Genomic DNA, 23,644 nt, shown 5'->3' with positions numbered 1-23,644 from the left:
AAAGCCTGGTTTCTTCTCTTCTCCATCAGCCTCCGCCTCTCTCCGTCGTCCACTCCAAAATCAATCCTTCGCCCTCCGATCTAGGGTTTCGCAGTCGCCGCTATGTATCGCACGGCAGCTTCACGAGCTAGATCCCTCAAGGTTAGTGTCTCCTCGTGTGCGGGCTTGTGTTCCTGTTCTTGTTTCTCGAAGTTTCTGATTCAGTGGTGTCTGTGAGGCGAATCAGAGTGTTCATCCAATATTTTTCTAGATCTAAATCCATTTTGTTTTCTGATTTCTGATTGTCGAGCTTTTTCTTGCCTTTTGGGTTTCGAAATGATTTCTGTGTTAAAAGGTTGCGTTTTTTTTTCTGTAATCTTTGCGTGCGAATCCATGGGTTTAGCTTTTTGGCATCGTGTTTCCGTTTCCCCGGTTTCTGGTGTTTTGATCGGGGGATGAGAATGGTTCATTTGCCATGCCGTTTAAGGTAAATGGGTATACTTAATCGATTGCGTTTTATTTCAAGCTTGCTATTTCCCTTTGTCTCAGTCGGGGATCATGAATTCAATTATATTTCGTCGAGGCAGATAGGCTTATTTCTGTTGTTTTCTCCACAGTTTACCTTTGATTGATACAAAAGCCTTATGTTTTATGATGGGTCGGATTCATGTTTTATAGGGCTGTCTTACTCGTAATGTGCGGGCAGCACGCTATGCGAGTTCGAGTGCTGTTTCTACAAGTTCTTCGTCGGGTGGCTTGTTCAGCTGGTTGACCGGCGAAACATCTAGCTCGCTACCTCCGATGGACATGCCGCTGAAGGGTGTCTCCATTCCACCACCGCTCGCTGACCATGTCGAGCCAAGCAAAGTTAAAGTCACTACTCTTCCGAATGGCCTTAAAATAGCCTCAGAAACATCGCCCGTGAGTTTCTAATATCTCGGTTTGTCTTCTGAAATGTCAAAGTGCCAAGTGATTGATCAAGTTATGTTGTGTTTTCTATCAGAACCCGGCAGCCTCCATTGGTTTGTATGTTGATTGTGGTTCGATTTACGAGACAACTTATTCCCATGGAGCAACACACTTGCTCGAAAGGATGGCTTTCAAGAGCACATTGAACAGGAGCCATCTGCGTCTCGTGAGGGAAGTAGAGGCTATCGGAGGAAACACAACAGCATCTGCATCTCGGGAGCAAATGGGGTATACTATCGATGCTTTGAAAACCTATGTGCCCGAAATGGTGGAAGTGCTTATTGACAGTGTGAGAAACCCTGCCTTCTTGGACTGGGAAGTTAATGAAGAGGTATATCTCTTTTCTTGTATGCCATTTTTGTAATTCAGAGGTTAACTTCATCTGCACTATGTTGCAACTTTCTGGCTTATCCTTCGATGCACTTTCCGTAGCTGCAAAAGGTGAAATTGGAGATTGGGGAACTTTCCAAAAACCCTATGGGCTTCATCATGGAGGCTGTCCACTCTGCTGGTTATGCCGGTGCATTGGCAAATCCATTGTATGCACCTGAGTCTGCATTAAACCGATTGAATGGGGACGTCTTGGAAGACTTTGTTGCTGTAAGACCGCATATGAAATTATGCTGTCCTCTTAATTCTCTATGATTAGGGTAATTAGCTTTGGTTAGTTTATCATTCATCCCTTTCTCGTTTCGTCTGAGGATTTCAGGAGAATTTCACTGCTGGACGAATGGTACTGGCAGCAAGTGGAGTTGATCATGAGGAACTTTTACGAGTTGCTGAGCCGCTGCTTTCTGACATTCCTAAAGTAGCCCGCACAGAGGAACCAAAATCTCAATATGTTGGTGGAGATTTTCGTCAACATACTGGAGGAGAGGTATTCATGATTAATGGTTCCAGTCATTAGATGTCTGCTCGAGTAAAAATGGTATTTTTTTAATGACAAATACAATTTGGATTTTTGACTGTCATTCTCAGGCCACACACTTTGCCCTTGCTTTCGAAGTGCCCGGCTGGCACAACGAGAAGGAAGCTGTGATTGCGACTGTTCTTCAGGTGCCTAACTAAAAAATTGCCCTTTTACATCTTTATTTTTTTCAAATTTTCTCACATTTCAATTTCGTAAATCTAATTCCTATTAGATGCTGATGGGAGGAGGAGGCTCGTTCTCTGCCGGAGGGCCTGGAAAAGGAATGCACTCGTGGCTGTGTAAGTTCTTTCTATGTCTCCATAGCTTTTCCTTTCCATATAATTTTACCCTGCATCCATCCATTTAACTCATCGGTAATTTCCGAAATCACGATGTTTCCTCTTTCTTTGTACAGATCTCCGAGTCTTGAATGAATATCAGCAGGTTCAATCATGCACTGCATTCTCTAGCATCTTTAACAACACTGGTTTGTTTGGCATCTATGGTTGCTCGGTGAGTTCTTCTATGGCCAATCTATTCATTACCATTACTCTGCCCATTGTGACAAAGTAGCTAATAGCTATTCGTGGATTGCCTTGGTCATAGACCAAATCAAATAATCATTTTTGTGGTCATAGACCAAATCAAATAATTTCCTGGTTTTATAGGCTGTGTTTCACTTGATAGTTTTGATTGGCTGTAATTATCTCACCATAACATTGGGGCATGCCCTCCTCATTCTTGATTGCAGAGTCCTGAGTTTGCTGCAAAAGCAGTTGAAGTAGCGGCTAAAGAACTGAAAGATGTTGCAGGAGGAAAAGGTTTTCATTTTCTTTTGAAATTTAGCTCTCTTAATCTAAGCTGGCTGACCCTTTTATTTTTTTATCTAAAACATATCTTAACTGTTTATGTCTGCTAGTTAACCAGAAGCATCTCGACCGTGCCAAGGCAGCCACGAAATCTGCCATTCTCATGAATCTGGAATCTCGGGTACCTATAACTCTCAAGATTAACCTTTCTGTCCGAAAATTCGCTTTTACCTGGTCATTCACTTGGTAATGCGAACCATTATGATGTGGTTATAATGATCAAATTTTCTCTGGGCTGACAGATGATTGTAGCTGAAGACATAGGAAGACAGATACTGACATACGGGGAGAGGTCCATACAAATTTCTTCAAAACCGATTCGTTAAATTAGTCGTCCGAGAAATATGAACCGAGCATGGGAGTAGATTCTGTAACATAGTTTTTTTCGTTAATATTGCAGGAAACCCGTCGACCAATTCTTGAAGACGGTGGACCAACTCACCCTTAAGGACATTGCCGACTTCACCAGCAAGATTATCGCAAAGCCTTTGACAATGGCGTCTTTCGGAGATGGTAAGAACTGTTGGTTTGGTCATATGATTTCTGTATCGATCGAAAAGAGATTCAATATTTTCGCCATTTATTTTCCGATGGCAGTGATGGGTGTCCCGACCTACGATACCGTAAGCAGCAAATTCTCTTGAAGAAGAACAACGAGAAATTCTTTTGTGTATCATCAACTGGAGTTTGGGACTCTGCAGAATAAAAAAGAAAAGCCCCTTTGAAGAGCCGACCGTTTTTGTTTCTTTTTGATTCACCACAACAGTTTCTTCAGCCAGTTTCGGAGTATTTCTTCTCTCCGATAAGCGATCGGTACGTGAATAAAGATCGAAACGGTTTTCGATTCTTACGGGCATTGCTTGTCTGATTGTTTACAGGGGAATGCAACTGTTTCTTTTTCTTGAGCTTGAAAGTTTTCTTGTTTATTTGATCATATGACAATGCAACTGCCAACGTCCCAACTCGTTAACAAATCTCGCAGGACGTTTCACGTTTCGGGTTACGTTTATATTTCGTTTCGGGTTTGGTCCGCGTCTCTCGAGTTGGCGATGTAAAAATCGGATTGATTTCGTTTCGGGTTCATCAAATCTGGTTTAGAAATGAATGACAAGTGTTATCTAATTTCGGTTCGGTTTGGTTTAGCTTTGTTTCGATGGCCTTTTCCGACATTGTCAGACTGCCTCAACCTCTCTCCCACCCTCAAATAAAGGGGTGGGAGAATCGGTTCGGTTTTGGTAGTAATTGTTCCTTCCTAGAAAATTATGTACCAATTGATTTTTATATTACATTGACAGTTATTAAGAAAAATGTATATTCTATGAATAAATTTTTCTTTTTTCAAATATTCTGTTCGGATTCGGAATGTTTGTTTTTTAAAAAACACTACAGTTCGTGATCTTTGACGGTTTGATTCTGTTTGGTAAGGAGAAAACAAAACTTGAAACGACCATCTCTAATCAAATTCCTACATTACCCCTCGATTTCGGATATTTTTCGATTTTGCCCTGATTTTTAACCAACGTTGACCCCTTCCTTTATATTCGTACCATTCTTTTGTGGGTTTTTTTCCTCTATCTCTCTCTCTGGCATTCGAGTGTGGTGATAATTTGGTTAAGCTTGTGATGAAGATTGACTATACGTCTATCACATTCATTATCATCATCATCATCATCATCATCATCACCATCAAAGCTTCGGTAATACAGACACTGATTCAAGAGTGAACATCGTTCTTGCACTTCCTTTGTATCTAACTGATTTTACTACACACACCATGTGAAATGTTCTCTATGATTTTGCAAAGTCGCCTATATAGATATATATATATATATATATATATATATAACTTGAGAGGAAAAGAAAATATTCAAGATTCGCATTAAGGATTCAGCAATGGTTGAAAGCCATACATAGAATCCTGGATCGACCAAACTTGACAACTATACTCGTTGGGCACAACATGAATGAATGAAAAGTCGGCCGAGTAACAATTAACAAATATCGAATCAATAATCTAATCTACACGATCTCTATAAAACGCTCCAAAAACATTTCACGCGAACAAAATGGTGATGGTGCCCTTTTTTCAAGATGAACAATACCATAACAAATCATACCCACACATGTACGTGCTCATCCTAGGGATCCTTTTTCTATATTTAACCTTCGATACATAAAATGTCGGTAAATTTGAATAGAAGATACAAGGGCTCAAAATGGGTCGCTGAATTCACCACATCACATATACTTCAAATATCTACATACATACATACATACATATATATATATATATCCATCATCGTATATAAACTCTACGAAATGAGAATACAATCATATTATTATAGATGATGATGATGATACAAATTAAGTTTATGTCAGGCGTATAAAAAGATCCATCTGTGTACGAAAACACATTAACCTTACGTCTCTTTTCATTTGCCTGGCTTCACCCTGCGTGCCCCCTCACACACACACTCTGCTACGACGCTTTCACCTTGATTTTCCAATGGATTTATTCCGAACGACGACGTCGTTTTCTTCTCTCCATCTCCTCTCCTTTGCCTTCCTTTTGTTGCTGTGAAGAAGAAGAGCCAAAGTATAAGTAGGGTTTTCGGGGGGTGAGAGAAATATTAGAGGAAAACAAAGATATATATATATATATATATATATATACACACATATATTAGGTCCTTTTTTTTAGGAATTTACTCACATTTCCATATAATTACAAGAATACATATACTAGGTCCTTTTTTGTAGGAATTCACTCATATTTCCATATAGTTACAAGAATGCCCTTATATATATAGATATTAGGTCTTTAAATTAGGAACTCGATCATATTATTTTTGACCCAAAAAAAAAAACTCGCTCATATATCTCCATATAATTACGAGAATGCCCTTCTCAAATTTCATCCCGAGTTTGTTTTCCGTGACTCGGAACCAAACTTTTAGGTGGAATAACCAAGTGGTTGGATGCAGAATGCCGTTTACCTTCTGTAATAATCTTATTCACTTGAGAAAAATCCGAGATCAAACAGAGAAATATATATATATATATATATATATATATATATATATATATATAGCGATATCTAAACTCCGCAAATGTAAACTCTCGATGGCTTTCAATGATTCCGGGTTTGAATGTCTGCCGTTCGCAACATATAAATTGCTTAATTTCAATATATTTAAAACTGAAAACCCACTAATCAAAATGCATCATGATGCCACGAATGTTCAAAAGAAAGCTTCTGGAAGCGCACTCGATTGCGTAGAGACCACATGCACTTTTTGAATACGGGTTGTAAGTCATGCGCCTCAATCATATTATATGCATACACATTACACAAACACAATATGAACCACTGATTGTCGGTTCAATGGAATGTGAATATTTGTGTAACCGAATCGATATTAATTTATTACGTTAGGTTTCTATAAAGATATAAAAAAATATATATATTCATATGTGTAGACAAATGATCATATGATAACTTCGAGATATATATATATTCATAAATTGGAAAAATCTTATATATATAATCTCGAACGGATCTCGGACAATGAGAAACTGTAACAAAATAATTCAAAGAATCATCATATGGTTGGGGGGGAAGTGGGGCTTGAATAATGGAAAAGGATTCAACTTCAATTTCATTTCACTGTTGGACCATATAGTTACATTCATTCATTGGACGGACCCAATAGCTCTTGCGGCCAACAGTTTTAGGAGCATTAATAAACTTGAACCTTTCATATATTGGAGAATCTCTCTCTTTCGTCAAAACATATAATCAATACAATCCATATATATATATATATATATGTATTATTTTATATAATAATAATGAATCGTATCGACAAATAAGTCATGATATTGCAAGTAGACGAATCTTTCTGCTGCCTTAAAATATCATATTCAAGTTTTTTCTACAAAGTGTTTTCTATGTTTCAAGATTATGTCGGAGAAATTTTCCCATCGTGTCACGGTGCTTAGTTAGTGGCTGCACTTCGATGGAAATAAAAAAACATAAAATAGAAAATTTAATATATTTCACCCTTATGTATTATTCTCACAGTATAATTTAATATCCCCCAAAAATTAGTTTCATGCATTTTTCTATAGAAAATTTTTTATTTTTTTTACGTGTTTAATCATGCAACCGTACATTAACGTTTACTAACTTTTGATATTTCAGAATTAGAGAGAGATATTGAAAAAAGTTTTTCTTATATTGTTCATTCATCACAAGTTCCTTAAATACAAATAGAAAAATATAAAGAGAAACCCTAACAAATCCTAACCAAATTAAACCAAAATAGATTAAACCAAACCAGCATTAAACCAAACCAACATTTAACTACATATATATTCTAATAATAACCGGTCGGTCGAGTTACCAACACGATAAATTAGTACACCGATGCCGACACATAATTGAACAACATGGCGACAAATATATCATGGAGTCGGAAGAAAGAGAACGAAAACAAACGTCAAAGTTGAAAATTAATTGTTTTGATTGGTCGGTTTACGGAAGAGAATTTATACGAAAAAAGTTTGGGACATTTAAATGCGCGATTAAGAATAATGTTGGACTATGATAAATGAACAGGAATATTTCCCAAGGCATCGTCTCAAAACGGTGGTAAAATTTTGTATATCATGACTCTATACAATAATCATTTTCTTCAAATCTTATTATATGTCAGAGATTGTGCATATAATATAATGTAGTGCTATCTAAGGTTGGGTGATTCAACCGATAAAGAAATGAACAAAACTTATTTCCAATTCGGATTCGAGTCCTTATTCACATGCGTTTTTACAGTTCTCTAAAAAATATAATTGGACCAAAGATATGAGAAACATTATAAAAAAAAATATAACATAGTATTTAACAAAAAAAAATTCATAGTAGATGAAAAATGTATATAGAAATTTTGATTAGTGATAGTCAAAACCAAATCAAATATAACTCAATAACGTGTTACCATAATGTCTGAATAAAATCTAATACGATATTATTATTTTTAAAACCATATTAATCAACTCTGAATCCAATATCAACAATAGAACCTTCATAATGGGATCGAAAATCGATTAAAAAAACCAAATAGATATTATTTTTACGAAATCGAAAAAGGAAATAACCTAATTAAAATATAACTAAAATCCTGTATATGTACCTTCCAATATGTAGATAAAAGAAAATTTAATTGTAAGGATTAATGGATAATGGTTTTGGGTTTGAACTTCGAGACCCAAACGTTAGGACAATCAAGGCCCATGCTCAATGTCAGCTTTAAACGGCACACAGTCTAGCCGTGAAATCGTGAAACTGCAAACGGTGTTTTTATTTCTTTTCTTCGTCGTGATTCCATTCCATGTGTGCGCGTTTTATTTTATTTTATTTTTTTTGGTTCGCAAAAGGTAAATTTTAAAAAGTATTTAGCGACTGCTAGGCCCGAACATGATTCCATGTATTTTATATCTTATGGGCGGTTGATTTCATACTTTTGGTTTAGAGTAAAGTTTTAGCCTCGTCCACCGGTGATTGCCGGTCTTTAAATTCGAATTTATTTATTGAGTTCTCAAACTACGGTTCTTCTGAAATTATTTTCCTCAAACACCCGAAAATAATTAAGGTTAGATGTTTAAATATAATCAAATTTTCGAGAGACATGGTTATTAATAATTATGCATGTTAGATTTTGCCAAAACTCCCAATTTTAAAGCACCACATGCATCTCATCTTCGCTTGAAGGGTATCTACAGAAAACCCATTATTTGGTATATCCACGCAATATCTAAACCTTAGGTTTCCCAAAAATAAAATTCCGGAATCAAGTTCTCCAAAAAAATTAGGGTTCAAGCCCTCTCTCTAGCGTCTGCATCCAATTTTTCGTTCAACTAGTCGATGATCCAGTGGTTGAGAGATAATAAAATTATTTTAAGGTTTTGGGTTCGATTTCACTAATGGAGAGAAGGGAACACAATTAATTGCGTGGCTAAATACTGACTTCGGATTCAGATGATTAAATAGGGCGGAGACTCAATAAGCTTTCTGATTATAAGAAAAAAAAAAGGTTTAAAAGCTCGACTGTTTGAATTCGAGATCGAATATTTCTATATCTCTATGTCTGAATCGTTTATAACAATATAATCCGAAAATATCGTGAATCAATGGGGAATAAATTATAGAGATAGGAAGAAGAGAATAGTCTAAGATTTCTGCTTTTGGAGAGTTAGGCAAAGTCCCAACGAAAATGACTGTTCAAAGTCTCCCCCTCGAAGCATTCATTCCCTCTCTTCCACTTTTGTGGGTTTCATTTCATGTCTCCGTCTCTTTCCCAAACCCCAAATCTGTAAAAGCCTAAGCCTTGTAACTATCTAATGCCACCACAAACTCTTGCTCTTGAATTATTTTGTCATGATAAAAAGATACGTTCTTTTATTTTTATTGTATCATATAGTTTCTCATATCAAATATACGTCATGAAAATTTTTAGATATATGTAGAGGCACTAAAAAAAAAAATCTTCTTTTATTTTTCTTTTACTCTTAATAGAGAAAATAGTGGAAGGTCGTTGTATTTCTCATTTTTAACATAAAATATTAGAATATTTATAGGTTTTAATATAAATAAATCATATAATATTATTTTATTTGATTAATATAAATATCTAAAATATAAATATCTAAATATTATGTAATATTATTATAATCTTCTCTAACAATATTATATAATATTCTTCGTCTCTCGTAGAGTCCTACATTGAAAAATATATTGCAACTTAATATTTAGAAACTTTTTTACTTATCAAAAGAATCGTATATATATTGTGAATTTTTTTAAAGTATATTATGTGCGCCTCAAACGAAAATTGAGAAATATCCACATATTCTAATTATTTACAATAATATTTTTAGAAAAAAGATAATACTTGAAATTGCAATATAGAAAGAGACTATTTAATCAGTACTTCTCAAACTTAAATTTTTAATCAACAAAAATACAAAATAATAACACAGCCAATTTATATATGGCATGATTAAGGGCACTAATCATTTCACAATTCAATGTTTGGAAACTCATGTTGGAATCCATAAAGGCAAGAAGTTAAGATTACAAAAGCATGGAAGCCAAAGCCTGGACTATGAAGTTTCGAGGAACATCAAAGATCAGATTCAGATCCAAACTCTCAACAGAGTAAAAGGACTTGGACAAGAAAAAAAAGACAATAATATGTAACAAACCACATGTACATGAAGAAAGCTGTAAGAACATGGCCAAGTAGTAGAGAGTTTTCAAGGCCAAATTTCAGACAAAGTGAATGGTAAGCAAAAACATCTCTTCTCATTCAAAAGATCTTCATTCAATGTTTCATCTTCTCTTGCTTACTGCTACCAACTGCAGAGAAAAAACCCATTTCTGGTTAGTGATTTCGGATTCGTATAAAGATCGGTTTAAATCCCGAGGTATCATCACACTTACAGGTTAATGCAGAAGAAACTTCAGAGCTTTTGATCACCCGCAGCCTCTTCACCGACGATACGAACATGCTGTAATCAAATTCGATATATGTTCAGACCCATAAAACAGTATCAGTTTGCAAGATTACATGTAAGCTCCAAGCAAGATTCCTTCAAGTTAGATTGGAGAATCAATGAAACAGAAGGAATCTGTTGCTATTGTGATTAGGAATCTAATTCTGCTTCCCATAGAGCACTATTTTCCACTGTTGGAATATATTCCCAACAATAATAAGAGAAAAGGAGAAAGGGTCTTACTGCCATGGAACATCCCCAACAAGCATCTTGTCGCCTTCGTTGTCTTCGTAAGTGAGAGTATATTCTCCATTACCGTCCAGCAACCGGGTGATCGGTCTCTCCTCTCCTAGCTTGTTTCCACGACCAGAGGAATCTATCTGAGCTGAAAAACACGTACGTAACAAAGCACCATTACTTGAAGAACAAGAAACCCATGTTCGAGTTTTAAAACACAACCACACAAGTTAAGGTTGAGAGAAAGATCATCTTTTTCATCACAACTCCATTATCACCAAAGCTGAAGCTTACAGAAGATAAGACTAAATCCCTAGTTTCAAGGCACTTAGACGATTTTCCGCTCCAAGGGATAAAGCAAAGGCTTTGAGGATTTCCTTCTAAACCCTTTCAACTATCTGAGGATTAACCACTCAGATAAAGCAGAAGAAGGGCTTTACTCATTGTCTTAGTAGACTCTTAATCAAAGTATCAACAATAAAGAAACATATCCATAACCAAGGGATAGTCATAGAGCCAAGTATATGAAACAAGGGAAACATTTTAACAAAGAGATTTTAAGTTATAAACCTGCAAGAAGGCCTCTGAAGAGCTTGTCGACGGCCGAAGACAGCTGTTCATAGCTGCTGTAGGCGTTGAGATCGACTTTACGACCAATAGGAACACCATCCATGTTGATCTTCACAAACAGACCTTTTGTCTTAGATTCGAATGGTTTTTCAGCATCACACTTGCCCTGTCCGCCATTGGAGGACTCGTTTCCCGCCTTCGAAGAGCTTGCGCTCGCTAGATTCTTCCTGAAGGAACGGACCGGTGGCCAACCCACCACTGGACCAGGAGCAGTTCTTCATTTTTTCCCACCAAGAATATAGGGGAAAAAAAGAAAAGTTACTAACTTTCAACCAGAAAAGCAGTAACAGATCTTCAATACAGGATCAAATAAAAAACTACTGAGGGTATAAAGCATGGAAATGGTATTGTTGGGTCTTCAAAGAAAACAGCTTTTTACTGAAAAGTCTGACTTTTTCCTCGATTAAGGAAACAGTCACCAGATAATAATACAAGCAAACAGGGTAAAGAAACTACTGTAAGGGTGATAACTGATAAGGTCAAGGAAAAGGGCAAAGAAAAGACTGCAACTTTCGCATATGAGGTAAAAAAAAATTTAAACAACAGAAGAAGGTAAAAAAAACGAGAACTCTGAGATCCATTTACACAGGAAATGATCAAAATTTGCAGGATATGGGACCGTATTTTAAGTGAATATACTCTGCCATAAGAATACAAAAGGAAAACAAAGACCAAAAGCAAAAAAAAAAAAAGGGCCCTTGTAAGGAAAAAAAAGAGGATTACCTTTTCTGGGAGCTGTGAGGAACAGCTGTGGTTTTGGTTGTGGAAGGAGAAAAGTGTCTACCGAGACAGAGCAGGGACTTGTCCTCTGTTTCATGTTTGACGTTCAGCATGTTCTTGTTCTTGTTTCTGTTGTCTGTGTTCTTCTTCATTGCCAAGCAACCTTCATCGCCACCAGGGGGACCAAGCCTCAGCTCGAGCTTCTTCTCCTCTGTGTTGCAACATCCATGGCTCGATTTATCGTCGTGGAACCATTCTCTGTCTTTAGGGATCAGATTCAGAAGCTTCGGACAGATTTCACCGTTTCTTGCAGAACCCTCCATTTGTTAGATGGGTATCAAATCTTCTAGCGATCGTTTCGCTAACAAGATGGCCAAACACGGAAGTGATTCAACGGCCCAACACTTGAAAAACCGAGAATTTTTGTCCAAAAGTTAACAACTTAACGCAAAAGAAGAAACTTTGCCTAAACCCATGAGAACCCACATCTTGATATCATCACAAGAACCCTTTTCAGCATAAAAAATGAGCTTTTATGAAACTAGAGGGAGAGAGAGAAGAACCCTACAACTCACCAAACCCCTAAGCCCTGCTTAAAAACCTGAAAACCCCTTTACAGAAAAAGCCCCACAAAAAAAAAAAGGAGAAATGTTCTTAAACTATGATAAGGGTTTGTGATGGATGGTGGTGGGATTTTATACGAATCAAGCTTTGCCTTTTCCTCCTCTTTTTTTTTTTTATTTATCTCTCGCGTTCTTTTAATGCACGCTTTGGTGGGTTCTCATCTTTCACTCCCTCTTTTTACACTTTGCCCTCTCTCTCTCTACTCTGAAAGGGACGAGAGAGATGGAAATACAGAGAAACAGGAGAGAACTTGGATTTCTGGAGAGAGAGAGAGAGATTCCAATTTGATCCTAAACCCAAAAGAGAAAACAGTAAAATAGAAAGGGGAAATTGAAGAATTAGGGATTTTAGTGTGAAGCACACGCAATCCCTCTATCTCTCTCTCTCTCCCCTTAAAGAACACTAAGGTTGGTTAGTGGAGGAAGCAAAGCGTGCTGTCCTGTTCCTGTCCTACGCACCCCTACTCTGCCTCTCTTTCTTCTGTCTCACACATTTAGGAAATTAAACTATTTTATGCGAAATTAATTTATATGTTAATTAGATATTTCAGATAACATAATTTGAACTCATGCACTGTCCATTATTTACTTTTGAAAAATGTACGTTGTATTAATGATTCAAAAGAAACTGTTTTGAACGTGAAACTTATTCCGGACATTAAATTAAAAATTTTATAATTCTTTAAATTTTATTCCAATCGATTTTTAAATTTTTATTAGAAATAGATTTATTTTCTATTTTTTTTTTGTTTTTTCTACTTTCATAAATTTTTTTATCCGATATGTTTATTTTGTTTTTTAAAAATAAATATAATCTATCTTATATTAAGATTTATTTAAATAAAATTATGTACCATTCCTTTCATTTCGAGTCAGTTCAATTTTTACTTGAATAACCAAAATATATGTCCATATATCAAGTTAAAAAAAACTTTATTCATTGGATTATCAATTATATGTAAGCATATGCCAATATATTAATTTGTCAAACTGCACTGTTATTATTTGGAATCATAATTTATTAAATAATTGGATAGATACTTTGTTTTATTTTAAATTTTTAATCTTGTCGTCTTATTTAATTATCCTTTTGCTGATGTTACATGCAGTTATCTAAAACTACAACAAGAAAAGAAAGAAGCCATATGATGACCAATAGAGAACTCTCTAGGTCATTGTTTGCAATATATAATGGTCACCTACTATATATATATATATGTTAGACGATTAGCTTAAAGAAGATAAAAGATATTTTTTGCATACTTATCTTCTTTTTTGGCATACTTAATTGTCCTTAATTGAATGATTATCCGCCTTGCGTTTTTTTTACATATAAATAATGTTTTTAACACGCGCATGCATTGCGTACACACGGTCACTTCAAATTCCAACATAAGAGAGAAAAATAAAGCAAGGAATCGTTATATATATATATATATATATATATATATATATATATATATGATGTATATTTCTTTGAATATTCGGACGTATGACAAATATAACAAGATGTTAAATGAAAAAAACGAAAAAAAATATATAAACTCCATAGGAAGATGTAAAAGATATTTACAATTATGGCAAATTTACCAAAAAATGGGAGAATCTGCATGGCGTCTTAGGAAGAAAAAAAATAATTTGTCAATTTTTGTTTTGATAAATAATTTGTCAATTTATTAGGTGTGCTTATTATTTTTATTTTTATTTTTGTCAAAGTTAGAGACAATACATACGTGTGGGTAGGGGAAGAAGGGTGACTTTGGACATGTTCAATTATTTTTTGCAATTAAGAAAAACATATGCCATCAAAACGGAGGAGTCAACTGTTACTTTCATTGAAAAAAACCGGATATCACTATATTCAATTTATGGAAATTACGCACACGTATACACATGTATACAAGACGTATAGCAAACAAAAATTATTATCATTCATATTATTAATACCATTCAAAATATAAATATTAATTTGATTTTATTAGAACAATATCTCATATCATTCTTTTTAATTTATATAAATAAAATGATATATATGTATACATAAATTGATCGAATATGTAACTCCTCTTTTATTTGGAGAATACAAAATACTTATACATCTTCTGAGAATCACGACCACGACATTAATTTCCCATATTTAACGAAACAAAAATAAATTCATCATGTTTCTAACATGGATCGATTGAATTAATTTAATCTCTTAATTCTTGGAACATAGTCATATTCAATTAAATTAATGTAAACCGTAATTTCTATCTATATCTCGTATTTTAAATCATAATTTCGAATTACACACGCATTGCTTTTTTGCGTCAAATTCGAACGTATTCTCCGGGAAAAAGCAAAGGGCACATTTATCATTAATATTATTCCACGCAAATCTATAGAACAACGACAAGGGACACGAAATCTCACACGTGTGACAACGATATTACGAAAATGCCCAACCAGAAGAATCAAAGGTAGGGGAGAGTTTCGGTCAAGCAAGGAAGGGTAATATAGTAATTTCAGTGAAATGTGACGCTGGTCATTTCCTGTCCCCGTATTACCCAACTCGTAGACTTTCTTTTTCCACCCAGCGGCAATAAACAGACAAAAAAAAATACGGACTGAAGACGACAAACAATTAAAAAAAAAAACAGACCTCGACGATTCACATTCTCATAGAGACAACCTTAACCACGGTTCGGTCCCCTAAACCTAACCCCTGGTTTAACCTGACCAGATATCCCAGAAACCTTCCGTTTCACATTTCTGCATCTGCGTCTGCGTCTGCGTCTGCGTCTGCCGTTGGGGTTGCGGTTGAGAACAGTTGCATGATTTTTTAATTTTTTGTACAGATATTTAGCTAATGTTGTGAATATAGGGTAAATGAAATCGACCGTACACTACTGATTATATTTTTATTTTAAAATTATAAAACTTTATCTTTTACAATAAAACTAAAAAAATTTGGTTTGGAGGTCACTCAATTTTGACATATCATCTTTGTAATCCTATAATTTAATTTATAGTTTCAATCATAACGAAAATTTATAAATGATCAAATGTAACCATTACACATCGATCATCATTAATAAAAATATTATTAAACATGATAAGAATTTTTATTTTTATACCATGATTATTATTACTAATAATATCTATCTTTTATTTTTTAATTCAATTATTCTTACTTCATTCCTTTATAATTCAAATCTCATTACCTATTATGATAATTTGTTTATTATTACCGTATCATTCGATGATTAATAGGACATCACTTGTTATTTTGATAAAAGTCGCTAAAATTCGGTGCAAATAGATTTCTAGAGAGGAACAATCTTGTAGGCGTCGTGAATCATTTTAACAGTCACGTGCGAAATTATTCCAAACGTCGACATTGACATGAAAACACTATCCCCTAGCGTTTGAAACGCTGACCAGCGTTTGCGTTTGAATGTTCGCGGATAACGCCGTTTTTATTCCATTCGAGGCCACGTTGCGCTAGAGTTGGGTAGAGAGACACAGAATCCATGATTTTGACAGCAAAATCTTAGACGGGCCGAAACAGTAATTAGATCCTCCGATAACGTTTAATTTTCAACTGATCACAACCGTACATGTAAGCACAAAACAATATCAACGGCTCAGATTAATTATCAGGTCCAATAAAAAAATCGCCGACCTATTTTAAAAAATATTTTGATAAATAAAAGGCGAAAAAAAAAGGAACAAAACAACTCGTGAATTGAATGTCAAATCAAAAGGAATAGTGGCTGTAATGATGCCCCCATAAGACTAATGCCTTTTGATAAGGCTCCACTGTGAAATTATAATCGGATAACTATAGCTTTTGTTTATATTTATATATATATATATATATAAATAAATATATATATATATATATATATTCTTGACTAAGCAAACGTAGGGTAGGGCTTTTTTTATCATGTAGATTTTTTTCAGCCGAATAATTTTTTCATGAATTATATTTATGAAAAAATATAACAAATTATAAAAACGTGATAATTGTTACTGCTTTATAGGCGTTATATCACTTAGTTCATGAAAAATACACAACGTGAAAATATCCATACAACTGATCTTGTTTTATGTACTACCTTTTTCTCTCTCTCTTTACAACACATGTTAAAAACATATATGTGGTAAGCAAATTTGATTTTCTTTATTTATATAATTTATTATATTTACAAAGATATTAATTGAAATATGAATGGTTATATAAAATTAAATGGAATTTAATTGAGTTAAACAATAAATAATCGTACTTAAATAAAATTTTATTAAACTAATTGATGACAGTTTTTTTTTATTTGAAATATATTTAAATGAATATAAAAATAAATAAATAAATAGATTGTTCAAGAAAATAAATGCTTTCAATAAAATTTTAATAAAACAAATATAACGTAGACATAAAAAAAAAAGAAATTCAATAAACTAGAAGTATGGAACTATAATTTGATTAATTCTAGAATCTTAGATCTCGCTATTATGATGGGCTATAATTGAATTTCTTTAGGAGCAATAATTATGACAAAGGAAAGGATTAAGTAAAATAAAACAATTGCCAAAAAGGTCCATTTTATTTCTTATATAAAGTGGCATACTCTCTTGTTGTTGTGATAATTATAAAAGCATCAAGCAAATAAGAAATGGACGATGATGGCCGCAAAGTTCTCAACCACGAGGCACCAATATAAAAAGCTTCTTTGTTTTTATTTTTAGTACAAGATAAGTATTATATTTGAATATTTGTATATAAAAAAAACAAGAATTCAATATCATAATAGATAATTGCATAATTGAAATTCTTTTGTTTGCTATAGTTGCGCATAAATTCTAGTGAACCGTCCACTAACAAATTAAAATCTATACACATAAAAAAAAGTTTTTTTTTGAATATTTTGATAAATAATTCAAACCGCATGCTAGTTTTCATCTAATCTCGCGCGAATTAAAATTGGGTGCAATATATATATATAAAGACAAAAAAAAGCCCTAGGTAATTTGTTCATTTGTATAGGAAGTCGGCCCATTGGAAATAAAGCCCATTACGAATCAGTCCATAACTATGGGTTTTATAATGGCCCAAATATTCAACAAAATGAAGTGGATCGACGACCATATTTACATCCAACGTACTTGGGTAGGCATGCAACATCCCAATTGCAATTGTTCAATCATTATATGTAAATATTATGATATATATATCAATATCATGGAATATATACATATTATTTTTAGACTATGTATATAATTAATAAGGGAGAACAAAACTTACCATGGTATGAATTCTTTTCCGTTTTTTTTTTTTTGTAGTTTTAGCAGATGAGATATTTTTATGGTAATAAAAAAAATATACGTCATTACATAAAAAAATCTTAGCAAATCTATTTAACCATTCTCAGTTACCACAATTTTTTTTTTACAATTATGTAAGCCTTTTCATTAATCAACGATTCCTATCCTATTTTTTTGAAAAATATGGAATCTTTAAACTAAAATATCATAAATAGGATCAACAAAAAGGAAAATCTTATATGCAATATTATTAAGACAACCTCAAAGTCTAAAATTAAAATAGAAAATGATATCAAATAACACAGTTTTTTTTATAAAAACTGTTTCACAATCTGACGTGATGTAATTTTGAATGCATGCAAAAATAGATATATTTTTTTAATATAAAAGTACATACTTTAATTGTCTTTGGATGATATTCATATGTAAATTTCGATAATAAATAAAAAAAATAGAAAAATAGGGTAAAAGCAAAAAGGAAATTAAAGGAGTTTCCTAAAATATATTGATGCCCCCACTCCCACTGTCCCCTGTCAGTCACAGCTCATTGCTCTCTGTACTAATACGTCCCCTCTAATTTATACTAACCCTCTAAAAAAAATTATTTTTTATAATTTCCCTTATTTTGTCCATATATATATATATATTTATAATTTCCCTTTATTTTGTCCTTATCCTACTCGTCTCATGTCTCTATTTTATTTTTATAAATTACCTAATTTGGTCCTTATATTTTTACATTTTCTCTTAATTTGTTCTCAATCCTTTTTTAGAGGCTTACTAATTTGGTTCTCTACTGTCACAACAAAATTCCCAAACTTATATTTAATGGAGTTTAGATTTGCTGCCCTTTTGATTAAGAAAAAACAAAAATCTTCATATGTTTTCAAGAGAAAGGAAAGGAAATCTAATCTAATGTTCTATATTATAATATTGCGGTCATGATCATTGCACGTGAACACATAATACGTATATATATATATATATATATATATATATGTTGCAACGTTATTTTTTCCTTATCTGTCTTATTTATAATTCTTTTAATAACGAACGAATAATATATAGTATATAATTATATCTGAAATATATATACAATTTATTTGAAGTATAATTTAAAACTAGAATATTTCAATATAAATTAATGAAAAAAGTAAATTTGTATTCAAGTTTAATAAATTTAGATGAAAATATTACTTTTTAAAATTTAATTAAAAAATAACAGTTATTCTAAATATTTAATTTCTATATGTTGAACGATGAGTAATTTAATAAAATATTATTATTTTGTTTGAGAAAAAGAGAAACGAGACGATGGATATAAATGCTCTTCTCTTAAATACAACAATGGATACTTTCTATAGTTTTAACCTCCAACTCAAACTAGCAATTCCATATTATATGATTTTAGAGCATAAATCAACACCCAACACATGTGTGAAAAAACAATAATGCATTATTAATTTATTATTATTATTATTATTATTACAAATTAATTTCCTTTGCTCATATCATGTCTATGACAGATTAGATACATGGAGAGGTACGAGCAAACAGTAAAACACTGAACTCAAACCAATTTCATGTAAAAAGGTTTTTTTATTTATTTTATTTTAATTCTATAAACGAGTTTGAGCTTTCACTCTCCTCTCCTCCGTTTTCTGCTCAATCTGCAAGAATCATCTTCGTCTCTTTTGTTTAGATTCTCTCCACAAGATTCTTGCCGAGGCAGATCTTCCATCCTCTTCAGCTCTTTTCCGAGGCGAGTAATTTATCTGATTCATCTTCGCTTCGCTCCGTTGATTTCTTATTGCTTCTCTTTGATCCTTCGAATTTCACTCTTCTGCTGAAATTCGCCGCCATCTTCTCTCTCCCGAGCAAATTGGCAGCTGGGTTTGTCGATTTCTCTCCAAATTTACTCCCTTTCAAATCAATGTCTTAGCTTCTGTCCGGATCAAATTCGTATCTCCGACGAAGGACACGATGACGCTCAGAGCTCAGAGTTTCTTGATTCTTTTCTTCTTCTTCGTCTTTGCCGGAATCTTACTGGGTTTCTCGTACTCGGCACCGATGGATTGTACGGACACCTCCCGTCTCTGTACTTCTTTCATTGCCTTCAAACCGGACCAGAACCAGTCACTCCCAATCATCCAGAGCATGTTCGAATTGCTTCTCTTTGATCCTTCGAATTTCACTCTTCTGCTGAAATTCGCCGCCATCTTCTCTCTCCCGAGCAAATTGGCAGCTGGGTTTGTCGATTTCTCTCCAAATTTACTCCCTTTCAAATCAATGTCTTAGCTTCTGTCCGGATCAAATTCGTATCTCCGACGAAGGACACGATGACGCTCAGAGCTCAGAGTTTCTTGATTCTTTTCTTCTTCTTCGTCTTTGCCGGAATCTTACTGGGTTTCTCGTACTCGGCACCGATGGATTGTACGGACACCTCCCGTCTCTGTACTTCTTTCATTGCCTTCAAACCGGACCAGAACCAGTCACTCCCAATCATCCAGAGCATGTTCGACGCCTCGCCGGACGCCCCCCCCGCCGATGAAGGCGCCGGCCTCGGCGGCTACGTCTACGTGAGGAAGAACTGCTCCTGCCTTCGGACAACCCATAAATACGCCACGAACACGACCTTCACCGTGAGACAGAATCATGGGTACGTGTACGATCTGGTTATGGATGCGTACTCTGGTTTGGCATTTCCGCCGAACACTACGAGGGCGGCTCGTCCCGGTGCGGTGGTCTCAGTGCAGCTGCTCTGCGGCTGCTCGAGCGGCCTATGGAACTACCTGATGAGTTACGTTGTGTCCGATGGGGACAGTGTTCAGTCGCTGTCGAGCAGGTTCGGTGTCAGTATGGACCGGATCGAGGAGGTGAATGGGATCTCGAATCCTGACAATATCACAGTTGGAGATCTGTTCTACATTCCTCTTGATTCTGGTCAGTGTCTGGAATCTTGGGTTTCCTCTCGTTTCGTGGATTCTGGTCACTGTTTGCTTCATTGGAAAGTTCACATTGATGTTTCAGTGTACTGATTCTTTTTCCTGGTGGATTTGGTGTATGCTTTTAGTTCCTGGAGAGCCCTATTCAACGGAGAAGGCTAATCCTGCAGCTCCTGCTCCGGCACCAGGGTCAAACAATAGCGATGTTTCAGGTAATGTGTTCTGTCTTAACTTGTGCTTTGATCAAAAGGACATGGTTCAGTTAAGTATCTTGAATAAGCCTTGCTATGTTTTGAATATGGAAGCTGATCAGAAGAGTCACAGTGCTAAAGACCATGTACCGTATATATGGATTGTCGGCGGACTAGGGGCTGTTCTTGCACTTCTTGTCATATGCATTCTCATCTGTGTCTGCATGAGGACATCCAGTTGCTTCAGGGATGGTCACTCGAATGATGAAGACGATGATAATGGCCGGAAGGTTTCTCACAAATTCCGAATTCTTAGGAAGTCGGGTTTCTTTTGTGGGTCTGGTCGGTATATGTGTTGTAGATCTGCCGACATTAGGCAAACCAATGGTGAACCTACGAGCCACCAGATCACTGTTTCGACAGGTCTGGTAACTTTCCGGGTTTTTACAATTCCTTGCTTCCTGTGATTTCAGCTTTCAATGACAGAACATAAGTTTGTTTCCTGTTGTGTTTTTTTTCCTCACATCTAGCTCTTGCCCATGACATCTTTGATGTGGACAAGCCTGTTGTTTTCACATATGGAGAAATTCTCGCTGCTACTGATGAGTTCTCAGATTCTAATCTTCTTGGCCATGGAAACTATGGGTCAGTTTACTTTGGCATTTTGCGCGACCAGGTCGGTAATTGCTATTTCGGTTTGAAATGTTGTCTATTGGTTTCCTAGTTTGAGTTTCCTTGGCAGCTTATTAGGAACTCGTTTGATACTATCAGGAAGTTGCGGTCAAGAGGATGACTGCTACGAAAACTAAAGAGTTTGGAGCCGAGATGAAAGTTCTTTGCAAAGTTCATCATAGCAATCTGGTAGTTTCTCTGAACGTGTTTCCCGTTATCCATCTTCATCTCTCGGGGTTTGTCACTATTGCTTACTCTTGTTTGGTTTAATCTTGTCAAAGGTAGAGTTGATCGGATATGCGGCAACCAATGACGAGCTTTTCGTAGTGTATGAATATGTCCAAAAGGGTATCCTAAAAAGCCATTTGCATGACCCTCAGAGCAAAGGTAAGATACTATATCGGCTGCATCATAGAATATGACTAATGTTTTGCTTACCGGTAAGAAACGACCTAAATCTTGATGATCTTTCGTAAATTCTTGATTCCCCGTGAAGGTAACACCCCGCTATCTTGGATAATGAGGGTTCAGATCGCTCTCGATGCAGCGAGAGGTTTGGAATACATCCATGAACATACGAAAACTCATTATGTTCACCGAGATATCAAGACCAGCAACATCTTGCTCGATGAATCTTTCAGGGCAAAGGTCAAGTTCCGATATTTGATCCATTTCGTGTTATGATTTCAAACCCTTTTTTACCTTTATTCAGTTAAAATACTTTTATCGTTTTCTGAATTTAGATATCGGACTTTGGCTTGGCAAAGCTTTTGGATAAACCTGGCGAGGGAGAAACTACGGTTACCAAAGTTGTCGGTACATATGGTTACCTTGCACCAGAGTAAGCCTTTCAAAAAAACATGGAAGTTCGGTTCGACGGTCAAGAAAGATTGCTTAAGTAAGGATAGTGCTAATATTTTCTTTTTCGGTTCTTATGCAGATATCTAAGTGATGGTCTTGCCACCACGAAGAGCGATGTCTATGCCTTTGGTGTGGTCCTTTTCGAAATTATTTCCGGGAAAGAGGCTGTTATAAGAACTGAAGCAGTAGGAACCAAGAACCCAGAGAGGCGTCCATTGGCAACTATTGTAAGTCCGGATGTTATATGCAAAAACACGTATTTCGTCATGTGATTCTTTAACTTTTAAACGAAAGACGGGTAGATTGGGTTTGAAATATATATATTCTGATTGTTTTCATATACGAGCTTTTGCAGATTCTAACAGCTCTTAGGAGCTCGCCGGATTCTACGCGCATGGCAAGTTTGAAGGAATTCATCGATCCAAATCTGGTGGACTTATACCCGAATGACTGTTTGTTCAAGGTAAAACCTTGTGGTCACAGATGAAACTTGTATCGAGTTATGGGTTTATATATCGAGATACAACTTTTGGGGACAGGTGGCTATGTTGGCGAAGCAGTGTGTGGACGATGATCCGATTTTACGACCGGACATGAAGCAAGTGGTCATATCACTGTCTCAGACACTCTTGTCTTCCATAGAGTGGGAAGCAACTCTTGCTGGTAACAGCCAAGTCTTCAGCGGTCTTGTCCAAGGAAGATAGAAAGAAAGAAACCTGAGAACACAGGTCGAAGGCCCGGCAAATTTTGAGACCCTTTCTGCCGTTTGCCCGCCCGTCCGTTGCGTTGTTATCGTTGGCTTACGAGGTATGGTCGGATACGTATTTACAGACGGTATCTAAATCTTGAATGTTGTTGAATCTTGTCTCTATATGTTCATTCTTTTTTTTTTTGGGGGTCGTTGTATCTGTATGTTGAAAATTCTGGGCATAAAACTACTTCCATCTTTGAGAGTTGTAGAAGAAATATCTCCATTGATAATCAGATGCTAATGTAGATTCAAAATGATGGCTGGTTATCATTTGTAAGACATCACGCTACAAGATGACCAGCAGGATTACGTTCTTTCCTCGAGACTTCAGAACTGAACTCAGAGCTTCCATTGCACGGAAGGCAGATGCAAGAACACGAGCGAGGCGGACCAAATGGTCAGCGCAGATGAAGAAAAAAACAT

At 35.3% G+C, this 23,644-nt stretch overlaps 3 protein-coding genes across 3 annotated transcripts; 2 read left to right on the top strand and 1 right to left on the bottom strand.

The window, feature by feature from the left end:
• On the top strand, nt 1-3,723 carry LOC104817949 (probable mitochondrial-processing peptidase subunit alpha-1, mitochondrial). The gene is made up of 13 exons (XM_010547352.2): nt 1-141; nt 658-900; nt 983-1,279; nt 1,381-1,548; nt 1,658-1,825; nt 1,927-2,004; nt 2,091-2,157; nt 2,274-2,371; nt 2,610-2,679; nt 2,778-2,848; nt 2,970-3,019; nt 3,128-3,240; nt 3,325-3,723. The coding sequence occupies exons 1-13, from the start codon at nt 103-105 to the stop codon at nt 3,369-3,371; spliced, it is 1,509 nt and encodes a 502-aa protein (XP_010545654.1). The 5' UTR covers nt 1-102; the 3' UTR covers nt 3,372-3,723.
• A 6,094-nt stretch (nt 3,724-9,817) lies between these two features.
• Nucleotides 9,818-12,766, bottom strand: LOC104817948 (auxin-responsive protein IAA26). The gene is made up of 5 exons (XM_010547351.2): nt 11,875-12,766; nt 11,092-11,366; nt 10,528-10,669; nt 10,232-10,299; nt 9,818-10,147 (listed from the first exon to the last, which is right to left on the bottom strand). The coding sequence occupies exons 1-5, from the start codon at nt 12,192-12,194 to the stop codon at nt 10,113-10,115; spliced, it is 840 nt and encodes a 279-aa protein (XP_010545653.1). The 5' UTR covers nt 12,195-12,766; the 3' UTR covers nt 9,818-10,112.
• Nucleotides 12,767-19,968: 7,202 nt separating this feature from the next.
• Nucleotides 19,969-23,454, top strand: LOC104817947 (lysM domain receptor-like kinase 3). The gene is made up of 11 exons (XM_019203048.1): nt 19,969-20,744; nt 20,875-20,958; nt 21,052-21,360; nt 21,468-21,613; nt 21,709-21,798; nt 21,891-21,996; nt 22,106-22,257; nt 22,353-22,450; nt 22,550-22,697; nt 22,826-22,933; nt 23,010-23,454. The coding sequence occupies exons 1-11, from the start codon at nt 20,141-20,143 to the stop codon at nt 23,172-23,174; spliced, it is 2,010 nt and encodes a 669-aa protein (XP_019058593.1). The 5' UTR covers nt 19,969-20,140; the 3' UTR covers nt 23,175-23,454.
• Nucleotides 23,455-23,644: the final 190 nt, after the last annotated feature.

This window comes from Tarenaya hassleriana, unplaced genomic scaffold (genome assembly GCF_000463585.1).
Source record: "Tarenaya hassleriana unplaced genomic scaffold, ASM46358v1 Cleome28, whole genome shotgun sequence".
NCBI lineage: Eukaryota > Viridiplantae > Streptophyta > Magnoliopsida > Brassicales > Cleomaceae > Tarenaya > Tarenaya hassleriana.
This window is presented reverse-complemented; position numbering and strand designations above follow the sequence as displayed.